The sequence below is a fragment of the Saccostrea cucullata genome, unplaced genomic scaffold (genome assembly GCF_032062105.1).
Source record: "Saccostrea cucullata isolate Sc308-1 unplaced genomic scaffold, CSIRO_AGI_Scuc_v1 ctg611, whole genome shotgun sequence".
Classification (NCBI taxonomy): Eukaryota; Metazoa; Mollusca; class Bivalvia; order Ostreida; family Ostreidae; genus Saccostrea; species Saccostrea cuccullata.
The window spans coordinates 56,868-70,000 of NW_026919032.1; the positions used below are offsets into that span (position 1 = coordinate 56,868).

A 13,133-nucleotide genomic window follows, 5' to 3' on the forward strand; every position below is an offset into this window, starting at 1 on the left:
TGTATGTTTTGTGATTTCATCAGTCTTTGTCTTAGGATACACAATTTTGATTGATTTTTCTTAGGCTACAAGTACACAAACATATGTATTCTTATCTTAATTATGTTAAATGGGTGATTTGTTGTCGATGTAACAGTGGTAGATAAGCATTTTACAAAGGAGTGTGTGATCGACTATAATTGATTTAAAGCCTATGGAAGCTCAATACAAAACATTCGTGGCTGCAGGCCATGCACTTTATTGAATCAGCACAATAATGGACTTATCTTTGCCACATCAATTGCAGCTTCTATTGGTAAAAAGAAAGAATATCATTCAAAAGTACAATGGTGTATACTGACCGAATGAGGATGATTATTAATTTTGCAGAAGTCATGATCTAGGTATCTGCATGGCAACAATTTCTACATCAGAAAATTCTCAAATTAACAGCATATTAGAAATAATATTTCTGTAATGGAGTGGCAGGAATGTAATTATCACAGATTCTATGCTGTGAATGCCTTTGTGCCATATTTGCTAGAAAACAGAGCAATTAGTATGTAAGCTCTTATGTAGGAAAAAAATATAATCATTAAAACTGATAAAAAAAAAAAAGCCTCAAACTTAAAATAACATGTTTTTTATGAGTTAGCAGAATTTAAACTTTAAAAATGCTACTAAAGTTATTTCTGTAACATGTTGATATGAAATCAGTAAAGTTCCAGACAATTTTTTTTTTTTTTTTGCCACTAAAAAACAATTTTATTTCCACTGCTTTTGATGTAAAACTACACTATTAATTTAATACATAAATTATTATATACTTAAACATATATATATTGCATTAAATAGAAACATTAGAGTAAGAGTCAAGTATATCTTGAGAAAAAATGTAAAGATTTAACAATTGAAAAGAGCTGAGCTTGTTCAAGAGAAAATAGATATTGTTTAGGATCATTGAAAATAGCTAAATGTGAAGCAAACCCTTCTCTCAAACTTGATTACGTCAAGAAAAACCAACTTTTTTGTGTCATATCCATAGTATTTGAGATATTGGTATTCAAGATACCAAAGTTCAACTGTACAAAATCAAAAGATAAACAGTTTGAATTGATTGAGATTTTTTTTCTTTTGAAAGTCTTTAATTATATTATCACACCCACTGAAGAAATTAATATTAAGTACACTTTTTAAATACCCAACTGTGTTTTAGATACTGCCAACAATTTGATTAATTCTACTTCTGTGCAATATTATACACTTACACGTATCCACTGACTGTGAGCGGGATAGCTCTTTTATCAAACCCGCGACAGGAACTATTCCCCGAGGGCTTGCCCGAGGGGAATAGTTCCTCTCAAGGGTTTGATAAAAGAGCTATCCCACTCACAGCCAGTGGATAAGCGTTTTATTATACTGATGTATACTATAATTTCTAAGTCTATTGATTTATTGCTGGAAATCAAAATTGGCAAGAAAAATTGCATGAAAATCTTCCGAGGGTGGATAGAAAAAACTATACCCCGGGGTATAGCTTTCTATGTGTGGAAATTTTCAGACTATGAAAAATAGTCATTTTACCTTCTTAACTTTATATAGGAAACATTTTAACAGAAATATAATAAACCTAGTTATATAACCCAAATCTGTGTTTTAGATGCTGCCAACAATTTGACTTGTCCTACTTTTTGTGCACTCTGTGTTTTAGATGCTGCCAACAATTTGACTAGTGCAATATACAGAGTTTTATACCTGTACTCTGTGTTTTAGATGCTGCCAGCAATTTGATATATACAATACAGAGTTTTATAACCCTCACTCTGTGTTTTAGATGCTGCCAACAATTTGACTAGTCCTACTATTGTGCAATATACAGAGTTTTATAACCCTCACTCTGTGTTTTAGATGCTGCCAACAATTTGACTAGTCCTACTATTGTGCAATATACAGAGTTTTATAACCCCACTCTGTGTTTTAGATGCTGCCAACAATTTGACTAGTCCTACTATTGTGCAATATACAGAGTTTTATAACCCCACCCTGGATCATCTTGATCTGATGGCGGAGTATTACACATGGCAAAACCCCAGCTCCTGTGCAGGGTATAACATTTTATTTAAATTCAGCTTAATTACAAGATTTCTAAAGATATTACGTTCAGGCAGACTTCAGCAAAAGTTTAATACTTGCATGATGACTAAGTTTGTTACATCTGGATTATGTTTTTAAGTAGATGTTATCCTTATTTAATTTAATGTTTTTTCAGATTCTCTTTCTGCCAGTATCCATTTATTTTGAGCATCAATGCAAAACGAACTGTGTTACAGAGAGATAGTGAACAACAGATGATTATCATGGCCAGGGTAATTTATATCCAAATTATTGTACAACTTCTATCATTGAATTCCTACAGTCAATGATTTTTTTCTTTTTTCTTTTGTATAGAAATTGATTTTTGTTATTAATTAAGGAATCCAGCATCTAGATAGTAGAGTTTATGCCAGGGCATCAATGATAGTTGGAAACATGGGATAATTTGCATAATGGGCGAAGCCCGTTATGCTTAAATTATCCCACATTTCCAACTGTCATTGATGCAGAGGTCCCTGGCATACTCTACTAACTACACAGTGATGATCAACTCCTAATATTTCCATTTCATTGTGAAATAAAATTGTACATTTAAATTTTGAAAATGCACACTATTGGTTTTGAATTACACAAGGCCTCCAATGTCAATTGGTACCCACCCACTGAAGTCAGACAAAAAGACAGATGCACAAAATTAACAGGCATATTAGGCCTCCTTAGCATCAGACACAAAGACAGATGCACAAAATTAACAGGCATATTAGGCCTCCTTAGCATCAGACACAAAAAACAGCCACACAAGATTAACAGGCATATTAGGCCTCCTTAGCATCAGACACAAAGACAAGCACACAAGATTAACAGGCATATTAGGCCTCCTTATCATCATACACAAAGACAGATGCACAAAATTAACAGGCATATTAGGCCTTCTTAGCATCAGACACAAAGACAGCCACAAAAGATTAACAGGCATATTAGGCCTCCTTAGCATCAGACACAAAGACAGATGCACAAGATTTACATGCATATTAGGCCTCCTTAGCTCCTGACTTGGCAAAATTTGCATTCTGTTAGAATGATCAAGATATCAACTCAATTAAATTTAAAAGCATGAACACAGAGAAAAACAAATAGAAATGGAAATATTTGTTAATAGTTACCCTGATACTGCATGGACACAAAAAGCTGAGACTTATTGTTCCCATGGGTATTCTTTAGTTATAAAGATCACCAGCAATCAGGTTTCATTGTAAATGACACTTTCCTTTTCTGCTTTATAGAGAAGTCTAGTTGCTAAAGTACAACGAAGGCAGATGCCAGATGTTGGAATGCTGTTTTTGAATCTGACAGTGAGGCGATCTCATCTGGTGTCAGACTCGCTGAATGAGATTGCTCGTAAGCAGCATGACCTCAAAAAGAAACTGAAGGTGACCTTTGCGGGGGAGCCGGGTCTAGACATGGGTGGGTTGACCAAGGAGTGGTTCCTATTACTGATCAGGCAGATCTTCCACTCAGACTATGGTAAGTATGACTGAGTGAATGTTCCAGAGAAAGGTTTGTTACTGAAATTATGAACTGTCTTAAATTGAAAATTTAAGTAAACACGTAAAGCTAATGTCAGAAATGACAACAACAAAAATACTGTCAAAACAAACCACCCCTTTTTAGCTACTTGGGAACATAATAGTTTACCGGTAAATACTGTAAACCAACTTTTATTTGTGTGTGAGAAATTTTCACAAGATTTGCAATAGAATCCTCTTCGCAAATATTTTTCACTTTGAACTGGTCCTTAAAGTCTCTGTGTCTATCTAAAAAAAACTATCCAAAAAAGGCTTGATCATGAAAATTAATCATCGCGAACTGTTTACCCATGGTAAATCGTGAAATAAAGTTGTCCCGAATAAAAGTTGGTTTACAGTAATTTGTAAGTTTAACTATTTATCTCAAACTTTATCAGACTAAAAAAAAATTCTGAGATATAGATAATTCAAGATATGGAGGTTAAAATACTTCCAGCTATTTAACTATCATGTTTCCATGGTATTAGAAATATCCATGTTCCAGGTGTGGTAGTACAACAGTAGTTTACTTATAGTGCTTATTACAAATTTGGTGAGTCACTAGTTGACTGCACTGTGTTAATAATGTGCAATATAACAATTAAGTAGCAGGAAGTAAATCTGAGCTTGTTTGCAGTTTTAGTTTAGATTAATGTATTTATCATTTATTCAACAGAAATATTTAATTTTCTTTTGCAGGTATGTTTACCTATGACAAAAGAGCTGGTGTTCATTGGTTCAGTTCTGCCCAGTGTGAGAGTTACCAGGAATTTAACTTGGTCGGAGTGGTATCCTTTTGTATCTATTGAATTGGAAGTTATGCTGTCTTTGTGAAGACAATTGGTGGGGTGGGTGGAAGGGGGAAGCAGATACTAATCTTGTAACGGTATTTTGTTAATCAGATTTAATTAAATACTATTCTCGAATAGTGGTAGCCCAGCTTTAATTTATGCCTTCAAATGTAAGTGAAGGTTGCAGAAAGTATTACTTGATTTGAAGTTGAAGTTGTTGATGGTATTTAACATTTAGATGATGATGCTTTTGAATCAGGAAGACTACTTTAATGTAATGAAGTTGTGCTTTTGTTTTGATTGATACCGTATAATCTCTTTTAACCGCCCCAGGCGCTTAGAAAATTGCAAAAAGGGGGCGATTATTTTGGTATTCTTTTTAATATTTAATGTCATATATTAACTTCCAGAAATCTTTTGAAAAAAAATATAAATTCAAAGAACCACTAAAATAATGTCTAACTTTACTTTAAGGGAAGTAAATCCACCCAAATTATGCTAAATGATTCATTTTCCACCAAAAAATTGGATAATCACAAGTTTCATTTTCACTTTCTTTAAATTTTGGCAGACTTTTGATTCTATTCTAGATGATTTTAATCACTGTACAGGGGACCCTTATTTCCTGACAATTTAAAAAGACCTTAGGGGGCGCTTATAGGGGCAGGGGCGGTTAATAGGGATTATACGGTATTTCTATTGTTGATCTTCCCTTTCACAAGTCAATACAAATGTTAAAACCTAGCCCCATAAAAGATGAATGAGATTGAATGTGCTGGTTTCACCTTTTTTTTTTAATTTCTCTTCTTGTGATCAAGCTGTACAGTTTTATTGAGCTATTTTTTTTTACCATTCCAAAACTGATGATATTCTCGATCCATATTCAAAATTGAATTGTTAGTTTGATTGATTAGTATTATCCCCATATTTTTCCCCATAACACTTAATTAATACACTGTATTGTTCTACCATGCCTGATCATATAGATCTCATATGAGTCAATAATTGTATAAGACTGTAGTTCATGGATGTTGCAAGGCAAAGATTATACAAATGAATATTTTATATGCAAATGAAATACAATCAAAATGGCTTTGTAGCCTTTCTCTGTCGTGTTTAATTTTTAATTTAGAATTGATATATTTCACCATGATGATCATTGATAAACCACAATACCTAGAACAAAGGAGATTTTTTTACCATACATAAGAGCTTCCTGTATTTTTGAATTATTTAATTATTTTATTAGTAATTTGAGCCCGTTGCTTGGATAAAAAAAAATTTTGTTTGGATGGATACAAAATGTATTGATTAATTTTATTCATAAAAAAAAGAATTTCTATGAAATTCTTTCAAACACATCATTTCCTGTAGGTGGTCCAGTTTTAATGATTGTTGTTTTTTGATGCCTGTATATTATTTATTCATGGTCATGGTGTATTTTATTTTAGAAATAAGAAAAGAGCTGTTGTCAGGGTAACAAAAAACAAATAATCTGTAAAATTCTAAACACATTTTAAATTCACAACACCAGCTTCTACCTGTCTACAGTTTTTGTTTGATATCAGTAAAACTGGATACAAGTCATGATCACACATTGAATTGAAAGAAATTTAAGTCCAAGAGCAACTCTCTTCTTCCACTATTACTTGTACAAACCAGTAGAGCCTCAGTCTCCTCAAAGACTTCTTGTTAATTATCATGCCTTAACACTGTCTTCAGTTAATGGGCTTGGCGGTTTACAACAGTATTATTCTGGATATTCATTTTCCTCCCTGTTGCTTCAAGAAGCTTCTAAGTCCTGCAGTTGTGCCTTACAACAACCCACAAGCCATGGTCGGTGTCTCCACAATGTCCTTAGAGGATCTCAAAACTGTCCAGGCCGTAAGTTGGGATTTTACCATAATATTACACTTTTCTTACTTGAAAAAATCAAAAAAGGTAAACATTTCACAGTCTCCCCGTGATTGAAAGAATTTTCATATGTCAGTTGTGAGTGTAGAAGTTAGAACAGTGATTTGTTTCATATAATTATGTGTTCCTCATACATGTATGCACATGATGCCAACCTGCCAAGTCTTTGGTGTCTAACTAAGAATCTTAAGAAGACTTTATTGATATAATATACTGTATCAGATGTTTGTTCTTGTTACTGTGAAGAGTATAGATTTTCTTTTTCAGATTGAATTGTAGTAAGAAAAATCAATTCATCAAAGATTTTCATGCTGTGGGTTTAAATATTGTATGAATGGAAGTCTGTTTTCTAGCCTCAAGTTCATTAAATTTCAAGTTAGAACCAGTATGTGGTCTAAAGAAGTCAATTTCTTAAAACAGAACAATAATTAGTGACTTACATATCAAATTAATTTCCATTGTTGGTTAATGTATGAAAAAGGTGGAAAAATAAAAGGACAGTGATTGATTAATTTAAAAAAAAAAATCTTAAAAAAAAATTTGATTGATTGATTGTATGTTATTTAACTTCCCTCTCAAGAATTTTTCACTCATGAGCCCTACATATTGATAAGGTAGACAAAACATCATGTAGTCAAACTCAGAATAAAAACAAAGGCCTATTGGTATGAAACAAATCAGCCAAAATACCACCCAATGACAGGTTAATTAGATTTGCTTACAAGGTCATTTTAGCTACTGGAGAATTTACAAAAACTCACTTTAAACAAGTTTGTTGAAATACTGTTTACATCAACTTATTTGTTAGTAGCATATCTAAGTTTAAGGGTGTATTATACTTGGTGCATGCTTTGAGTATAAAAATAAGTTGGAGATGTTAACATCATATGCTGGTGATTGCTCAATTTAATTAAAATTAGATCTTTGATCCTCCCAGTTTGATCGCTACACAAAGCTTGTGTAGAGATCAAACTGGAGCGGATCAAAGATTTAATTTTTAGCTCTTCTGAGCCAAAGGCTCAAAGAGCTAATGCTATGGCCATTTGTGGTGTGCGTCGTGCAGTGTGCGGTGTGTGTTAACTTTTCAGAATATGGGCCATAACTCAAGAACCCCTTGGCCAATCATTGTCAAATTTGTCACAGGGTATCCTTGGCCCAAGGGCTACGTTTTATACTAAAACAAGGGTTGGGACCCTAAAACAAGGGGAGATAATCAGGAAAATGAAACCAAAAGTACTGGTTGCTAAAAAATCTTCTCCAGAACCACATGGCAGATTTTCACCAAACTTACATACAAGGGTCAGGATATGTGGAAGATTAAAATTTGTTCAAGGCATGACCCTGGGGCAAAGGGCGTGGTCTCAAGGTCACTTCAAAGTTAACCAAAATTTTCACAATAAAAACGTTGATATTTCGCTTACTATAAAGACTAGGATCATCAAATCTTATAAGTTGATGCATCTTAGGATTTCACATCATGTTAACACAAAAGTATGTCACAGTGACCTACTTTTTAAATTTTATGGGCTTTTGTTTTCAAATTGATTTGGAGGCATATTTTGGACACTTCAAGGCCTATGATCATCAAACTTTGTCAGTTGATGCATCTAAGGTCCTTGAACAAGGTCAACTTATAAGTAGGTCACCATGACCTACTTTTTGAATTTTATAGCTCATCTTTTCTAAAACACTTAATTCCATTATTTCAGACACTGAGAGGTCTAGAATCACCAAATCTTGGAAGTTGATGCATCTTGAGGCCTTAAAACATATTTATGAAAAAGTAGGTCACTGTGACCTACTTTTTGAATTTTGCAGGCATTTGTTTTCAAATTGTTTAAAAGGCATATTTTGAATACTTTCAGACCTATGACCATCAAACTTTGTCAGTTGATGCATCTTGGGTCTTTGGAAAATGTTGACTAAAAAGTAGGTCACGGTGACCTACTTTTGACATTTTATGGCTTAATTTAAGTATCTTTGGTACTTTTTGGCTTAGAATCATCAAACTTTGTCAGTTGATACAACTTGGGTTTTCGGAGAATGTCAACCAAAAAGTAGGTCACTGTGACCTAGTTTTGACATGTTATGGCTATATTCAAGTATCTTAGGTACTTTTGGACTTAGAATCATCAAACTTTGTCAGTTGATGCAACTTGGGTTTTCGGAACATATTGACCATAAAGTAGTTTACTGTGACCTAGTTTTGAATTGTATGGCTATATTTAAGTATCCTGGGTAGTTATTGGCCTAGAATTGTCAAACGTTGTCAGTTGAGGCATCTTGGTTGTTTGGAGAATGTTGACCAAAAAGTAGGTCACAATGACCTACTTTTGATTATCAAACATTGCCAGTTGATGCATCTTGGGTCTTCAGAAAATGTCGACCAAGAAGGAGGTCATGGTGACCTACTTTTGACATTTTATGGCTATATTTAAGTATCTTAGGTACTTTTTGGCTTAGAATTATCAAACTTTGTCAGTTGATGCAACTTGGGTTTTCTGAGAATGTCGACCAAAACATAGGTTACTGTGACCTCACCTAGTTTTGATATTTTATGGCTATATTTAAGTGTCTTAGGTACTTTTTGGTTTAGAATTATCAAACATTGTCAGTTGAGGCATCTTGGGTTTTTGGAGAATGTCGACCAAAAAGTAGGTCTTAGTGACCTACTTTTGATTATCTAAGATACTTATTGGCTTAGAATCATCAAACATTGTCAGTTGATGCATCTTGGGTCTTCGGAAAATGTCAACCAAAAAGTAGGTCACGGTGACCATTTTTTGACATTTTATGGCTTTATTTAAGTATTTCTGGTACTCATTGGCTGAATCATCAAACTCTGATAGTTGATGCATCTTGGGTTTTTGGAGAATTTCAACCCTAAGAAGGTCACAGTGACCTACTTTTGAATATATGACATTTATGACATACTTACTGGCTTAGAACCATCAATCTTTGTCAATTAATGCATCTTGAGTCCTCAGAAAGTTTCAGTCAAAAAGTAGGTCACCGTGACCTACTTATGGTATTCTATAGCTATACTGAAATATCTTCAGTCCTAACTGGCTAAGAATCATCAAACTTTGTCAGTTCATGCATCTTGGGATACTTAGAGTTTAAAGGCTTCAAGTAGAAGTGATAGATAATACAATTTATCAGAAGAGCGATTCAAGGCCCTTGGGCCTCTTGTAATTAGATTGTGACAGACTCTGCATTATCTTTTATTAGGTCACCTGAGTCACTCAGGTGACCTATTGCTATCCGTTTTCGTCCGTCGTCGTGCGTCGTGTGTTGTGTATCGTGCATCGTGTGTTAACATTTGAACATTTTCAGCTTCTTCTCGGAAACCACTGAACCAATTTCAACCAAATTTGGTATACAGTATCTATGGGTGAAGGGAAATATAAATTTTGAATTTTATGGTCCCCGCCCCCCTGGGGCCTGAGGGGTGGGGCCAAAACCACAAAAAATAATGAAATCTTTAAAAATCTTCTTCTCTACTTCTGGACATCAAGCAGTCAAACTGTTGGTATGAATGTAATGAGCATTGAGTCCTCTAACAAAATTTTGATAATTATGGCCCCAGGGTCAGGGGTTCTAGTGCTAGGGTGGGGCTATATAGATTATATAGTGAAAATGCATTATTTCTTTGAAAATCCTCTTCTCTGCTCCTGGGTATTAAATAAACTAACTAAGTACATAGTTATGATGAGCAAGAGTGGCTCTACCAAAATTGTGAATTTTATGGCCCCAGGGTCAGGGGTTCTGGTGTTAGGGCAGGGCTATATAGATTATATAGTGAAAATGCATTATTTCTTTGAAAATCTTCTTCTCTGCTCCTGGGTATTAAATAAACTAACTAAGTAAATAGTTATGATGAGCAAGAGTGGCTCTACCAAAATTGTGAATTTTATGGCCCCAGGGTCAGGGGTTCTGGTGTTAGGGCAGGGCTATATAGATTATATAGTGAAAATGCATTATTTCTTTGAAAATCTTCTTCTCTGCTCCTGGGTATTAAATAAACTAACTAAGTACTTAGTTATGATGAGCAAGAGTGGCTCTACTAAAATTGTGAATTTTATGGTCCCAGGGTCAGGGGTCTGGTGTTAGGGTGGGGCTCTATTGATTATATAGTGAAAAAAAAAACAGTTCTTTGAAAATCTTCCTCTCTGCTCCTGGGTATTAAATAAACTAAATTAGTATATAGTTATAATGAGCAAGAGTGCCTCAACCTGATTTGTAAATTTCATGGCTCCAAGCTGTGTCAGGAGTTTACCCATTTTGCATAAGTGGAGTCTTTTGATTCTATAGTGAAAATACTTTAATTCTATGAAAATCTTTTCGTTTGCACCTGGGTATTATGCCAATGATCTAAGTATATATATCTAAGATGAAAAAAGGTGCCTCTATCAATTGGTGAATTCCATGCCCCCTGGGTCAGGGGTAGGGGGGGGGGGGTGTTACATGTACATAGTCCAAAAATAAATTAATGCTTTGAAATCTGCTCTTGAGTATTAATCAACCATTTATGATGAAATAAAATTTATGATAAAATTTCGAAAATTTTGAAATAAGTGGTCTCAGGGTCAGTGGTTCTTTTGGGGTGGGGTGCACAACTGGTTATAAGTTGGAAGAGCATTTTTTCTTTGTTACTCTGATCTACCTCTGGGTATTAAGTAACTACAGTAAGTAAGCTAAGTGTATAATTATGATAAGCAATGGTGCCTCTTTCAAAATTGTGAATTTCATGGCCTCTGGTTTAAAACATGAACCAAATTCAATTGTGCGAAAGTTGTTACATGATACTCAGGTGACCTATAAGGCCCGTGGGCCTCTTGTTTCAAGTTCACTGGGATATATAGAATTGACATGTAAATGAAAATAACTATTTTTGATTAAGAATACAAACTGGTAGTTGATATATATATATATACGAAATCTCTTTGTCAAAAATCACTCCGATTCCACACACAAGTACTCTGAAGTTGATATTTAAAGGATATTATCTCATTGAAACATTTACATAGTCTTAGGAGACCAGGTCTTCAAGCGAACTATGGGTTGCCAATGGGCACTAATTGTGCTCTTTTATTGGCTAACATGTTATTATATTTCTACGAAGTAGAATTTATTCTGGAAAGTCTACCTGAGAAAAGGAAATGATTAATCATTGGCTTTCAACTTGTCTTTTATTACTATAGTTTGAGTCACACAAAAATAATGACAAATCTCTGTGTTTGAAAGATATATAGACACATATTTTACTTTTATATTTGCTTCATTAATTTCCTTTTATCTTAATTTTTAATACATGTATTTTAGCTCACTGATAAAACCATGAAAGGAAATCCTTTGAATATATAAGTACATATTTATACAATACCTATGATCATAATGATAGGATTTTTCAGCAGTTAATTCCTATATTTTACTGTTCCTCCCTCAGGATGTGGCTTTTGGTCTACAGGACCTGTTAGATTATGATGGAGATGTGGAGGAGGATTTTGGCTTAAGTTTTCAGGTGGGTGCTGAAGTTTGCTGACAAATCACAGCTTTAACATGTACAGGAACTTGTTAAGGAAATTTTCAAAGATTGTGAGCCTTCTTTGAAGTTGACATATTTATTCGTTCTAGAATTTGAGAGTTGAAAGAATAAGTTTTGGATTTTCATACAATCTTATTGTTCAATTTTAGTTTTCAGGTACTCAAGTCAATGTCATAAAATATGATTTAATTTGCACATTAAGATTTATTGAATTACACAGTAAAAAAAATTAATAAGAGGTTTAAAGAGCTGCATGTAAATACTAATATCCTATAATTTTGTAGGTTTCTGTAACAGAGTTTGGTCTTGTGAAAACTATTGATCTCAAACCTAATGGATCCAACATTCCAGTTACCACCGAGAACAGAAAAGGTGTGTTCTTACTACATGTACTTACTTGAACTGTAAAAGATCAATATGGCTATTGGCCAAAGTAGACAGAGTAGTTCAGTCAATTTCCATAATTTCTTTCACTGAATATTATACAAAGTGACTCACCTTGACTGGGTTAGAAAGTGGCTGTTTTGTTTGACCAAATAACCAGAATAGATCTGTTGCCCATTTATGCAAATGTATGGCAAGGCCTATAGTCAAGAAATTGGGAAAAAAAGAAATTCAAGATTTTATATAATTTAACAATCAAAATGTTTGTTTTCATTTGTAATTACTTTATAAAGGAGCAAGATAAAAATGAAGGTTTATTACAGATCCAACTCTAAGGTTATAAATATAAATGTATTAAATTACAAAATAAGTAAATATTCATTCCTTTGTTATTTTATAAGCTGGACCAAAATTACACTTTTCATTTTTGATACTTTATACATACAAGTTGTATTTAAATGATATGATGTACATGTAACATGATTGTAATTAATACTTTTAAATAAATTCTTTGACAGAGTATGTTCAACTCTACGTAGACTGGATCCTAAATAAATCAGTCTATCACCAATTTCAAGCATTCTATCATGGTTTTCACAGTGTGTGTGCTTCAAATGCATTAATTGTGAGTATTTAACCCAGATATTTGAAATCCAAAAATGGAACTAAGATATTTTCTTTATATGGGAATTAATTAAGGTTCATCAATCACTCTGTTTATTTATATGAAATTTTCCTTAATATATTTTCAAACAAAAATTGCTTTACTTAAGAAAGAAGGTATCATTATAAAACATTTATCGGGATATAAATACGGGTTGGTCATGAGATCATATTTCATGAAGGTAAATTTGATGT

The 13,133-nt window shown here is 33.5% G+C and overlaps 1 protein-coding gene across 2 annotated transcripts in view; it reads left to right on the forward strand.

The window, feature by feature from the left end:
* The window catches only part of LOC134277907 (probable E3 ubiquitin-protein ligase HECTD2), a 38,172-nt gene that overhangs the window by 21,234 nt on the left and 3,805 nt on the right, over nt 1-13,133 (forward strand). For both annotated transcript variants that reach the window (XM_062760206.1, XM_062760214.1), the window contains 8 exons: nt 1,961-2,084; nt 2,249-2,345; nt 3,357-3,597; nt 4,338-4,426; nt 6,152-6,313; nt 11,793-11,867; nt 12,176-12,263; nt 12,794-12,900. In XM_062760206.1, coding sequence (XP_062616190.1) covers nt 1,961-2,084; nt 2,249-2,345; nt 3,357-3,597; nt 4,338-4,426; nt 6,152-6,313; nt 11,793-11,867; nt 12,176-12,263; nt 12,794-12,900 — 983 coding nt within the window. The remainder of the gene's footprint in view (nt 1-1,960; nt 2,085-2,248; nt 2,346-3,356; nt 3,598-4,337; nt 4,427-6,151; nt 6,314-11,792; nt 11,868-12,175; nt 12,264-12,793; nt 12,901-13,133) is intronic.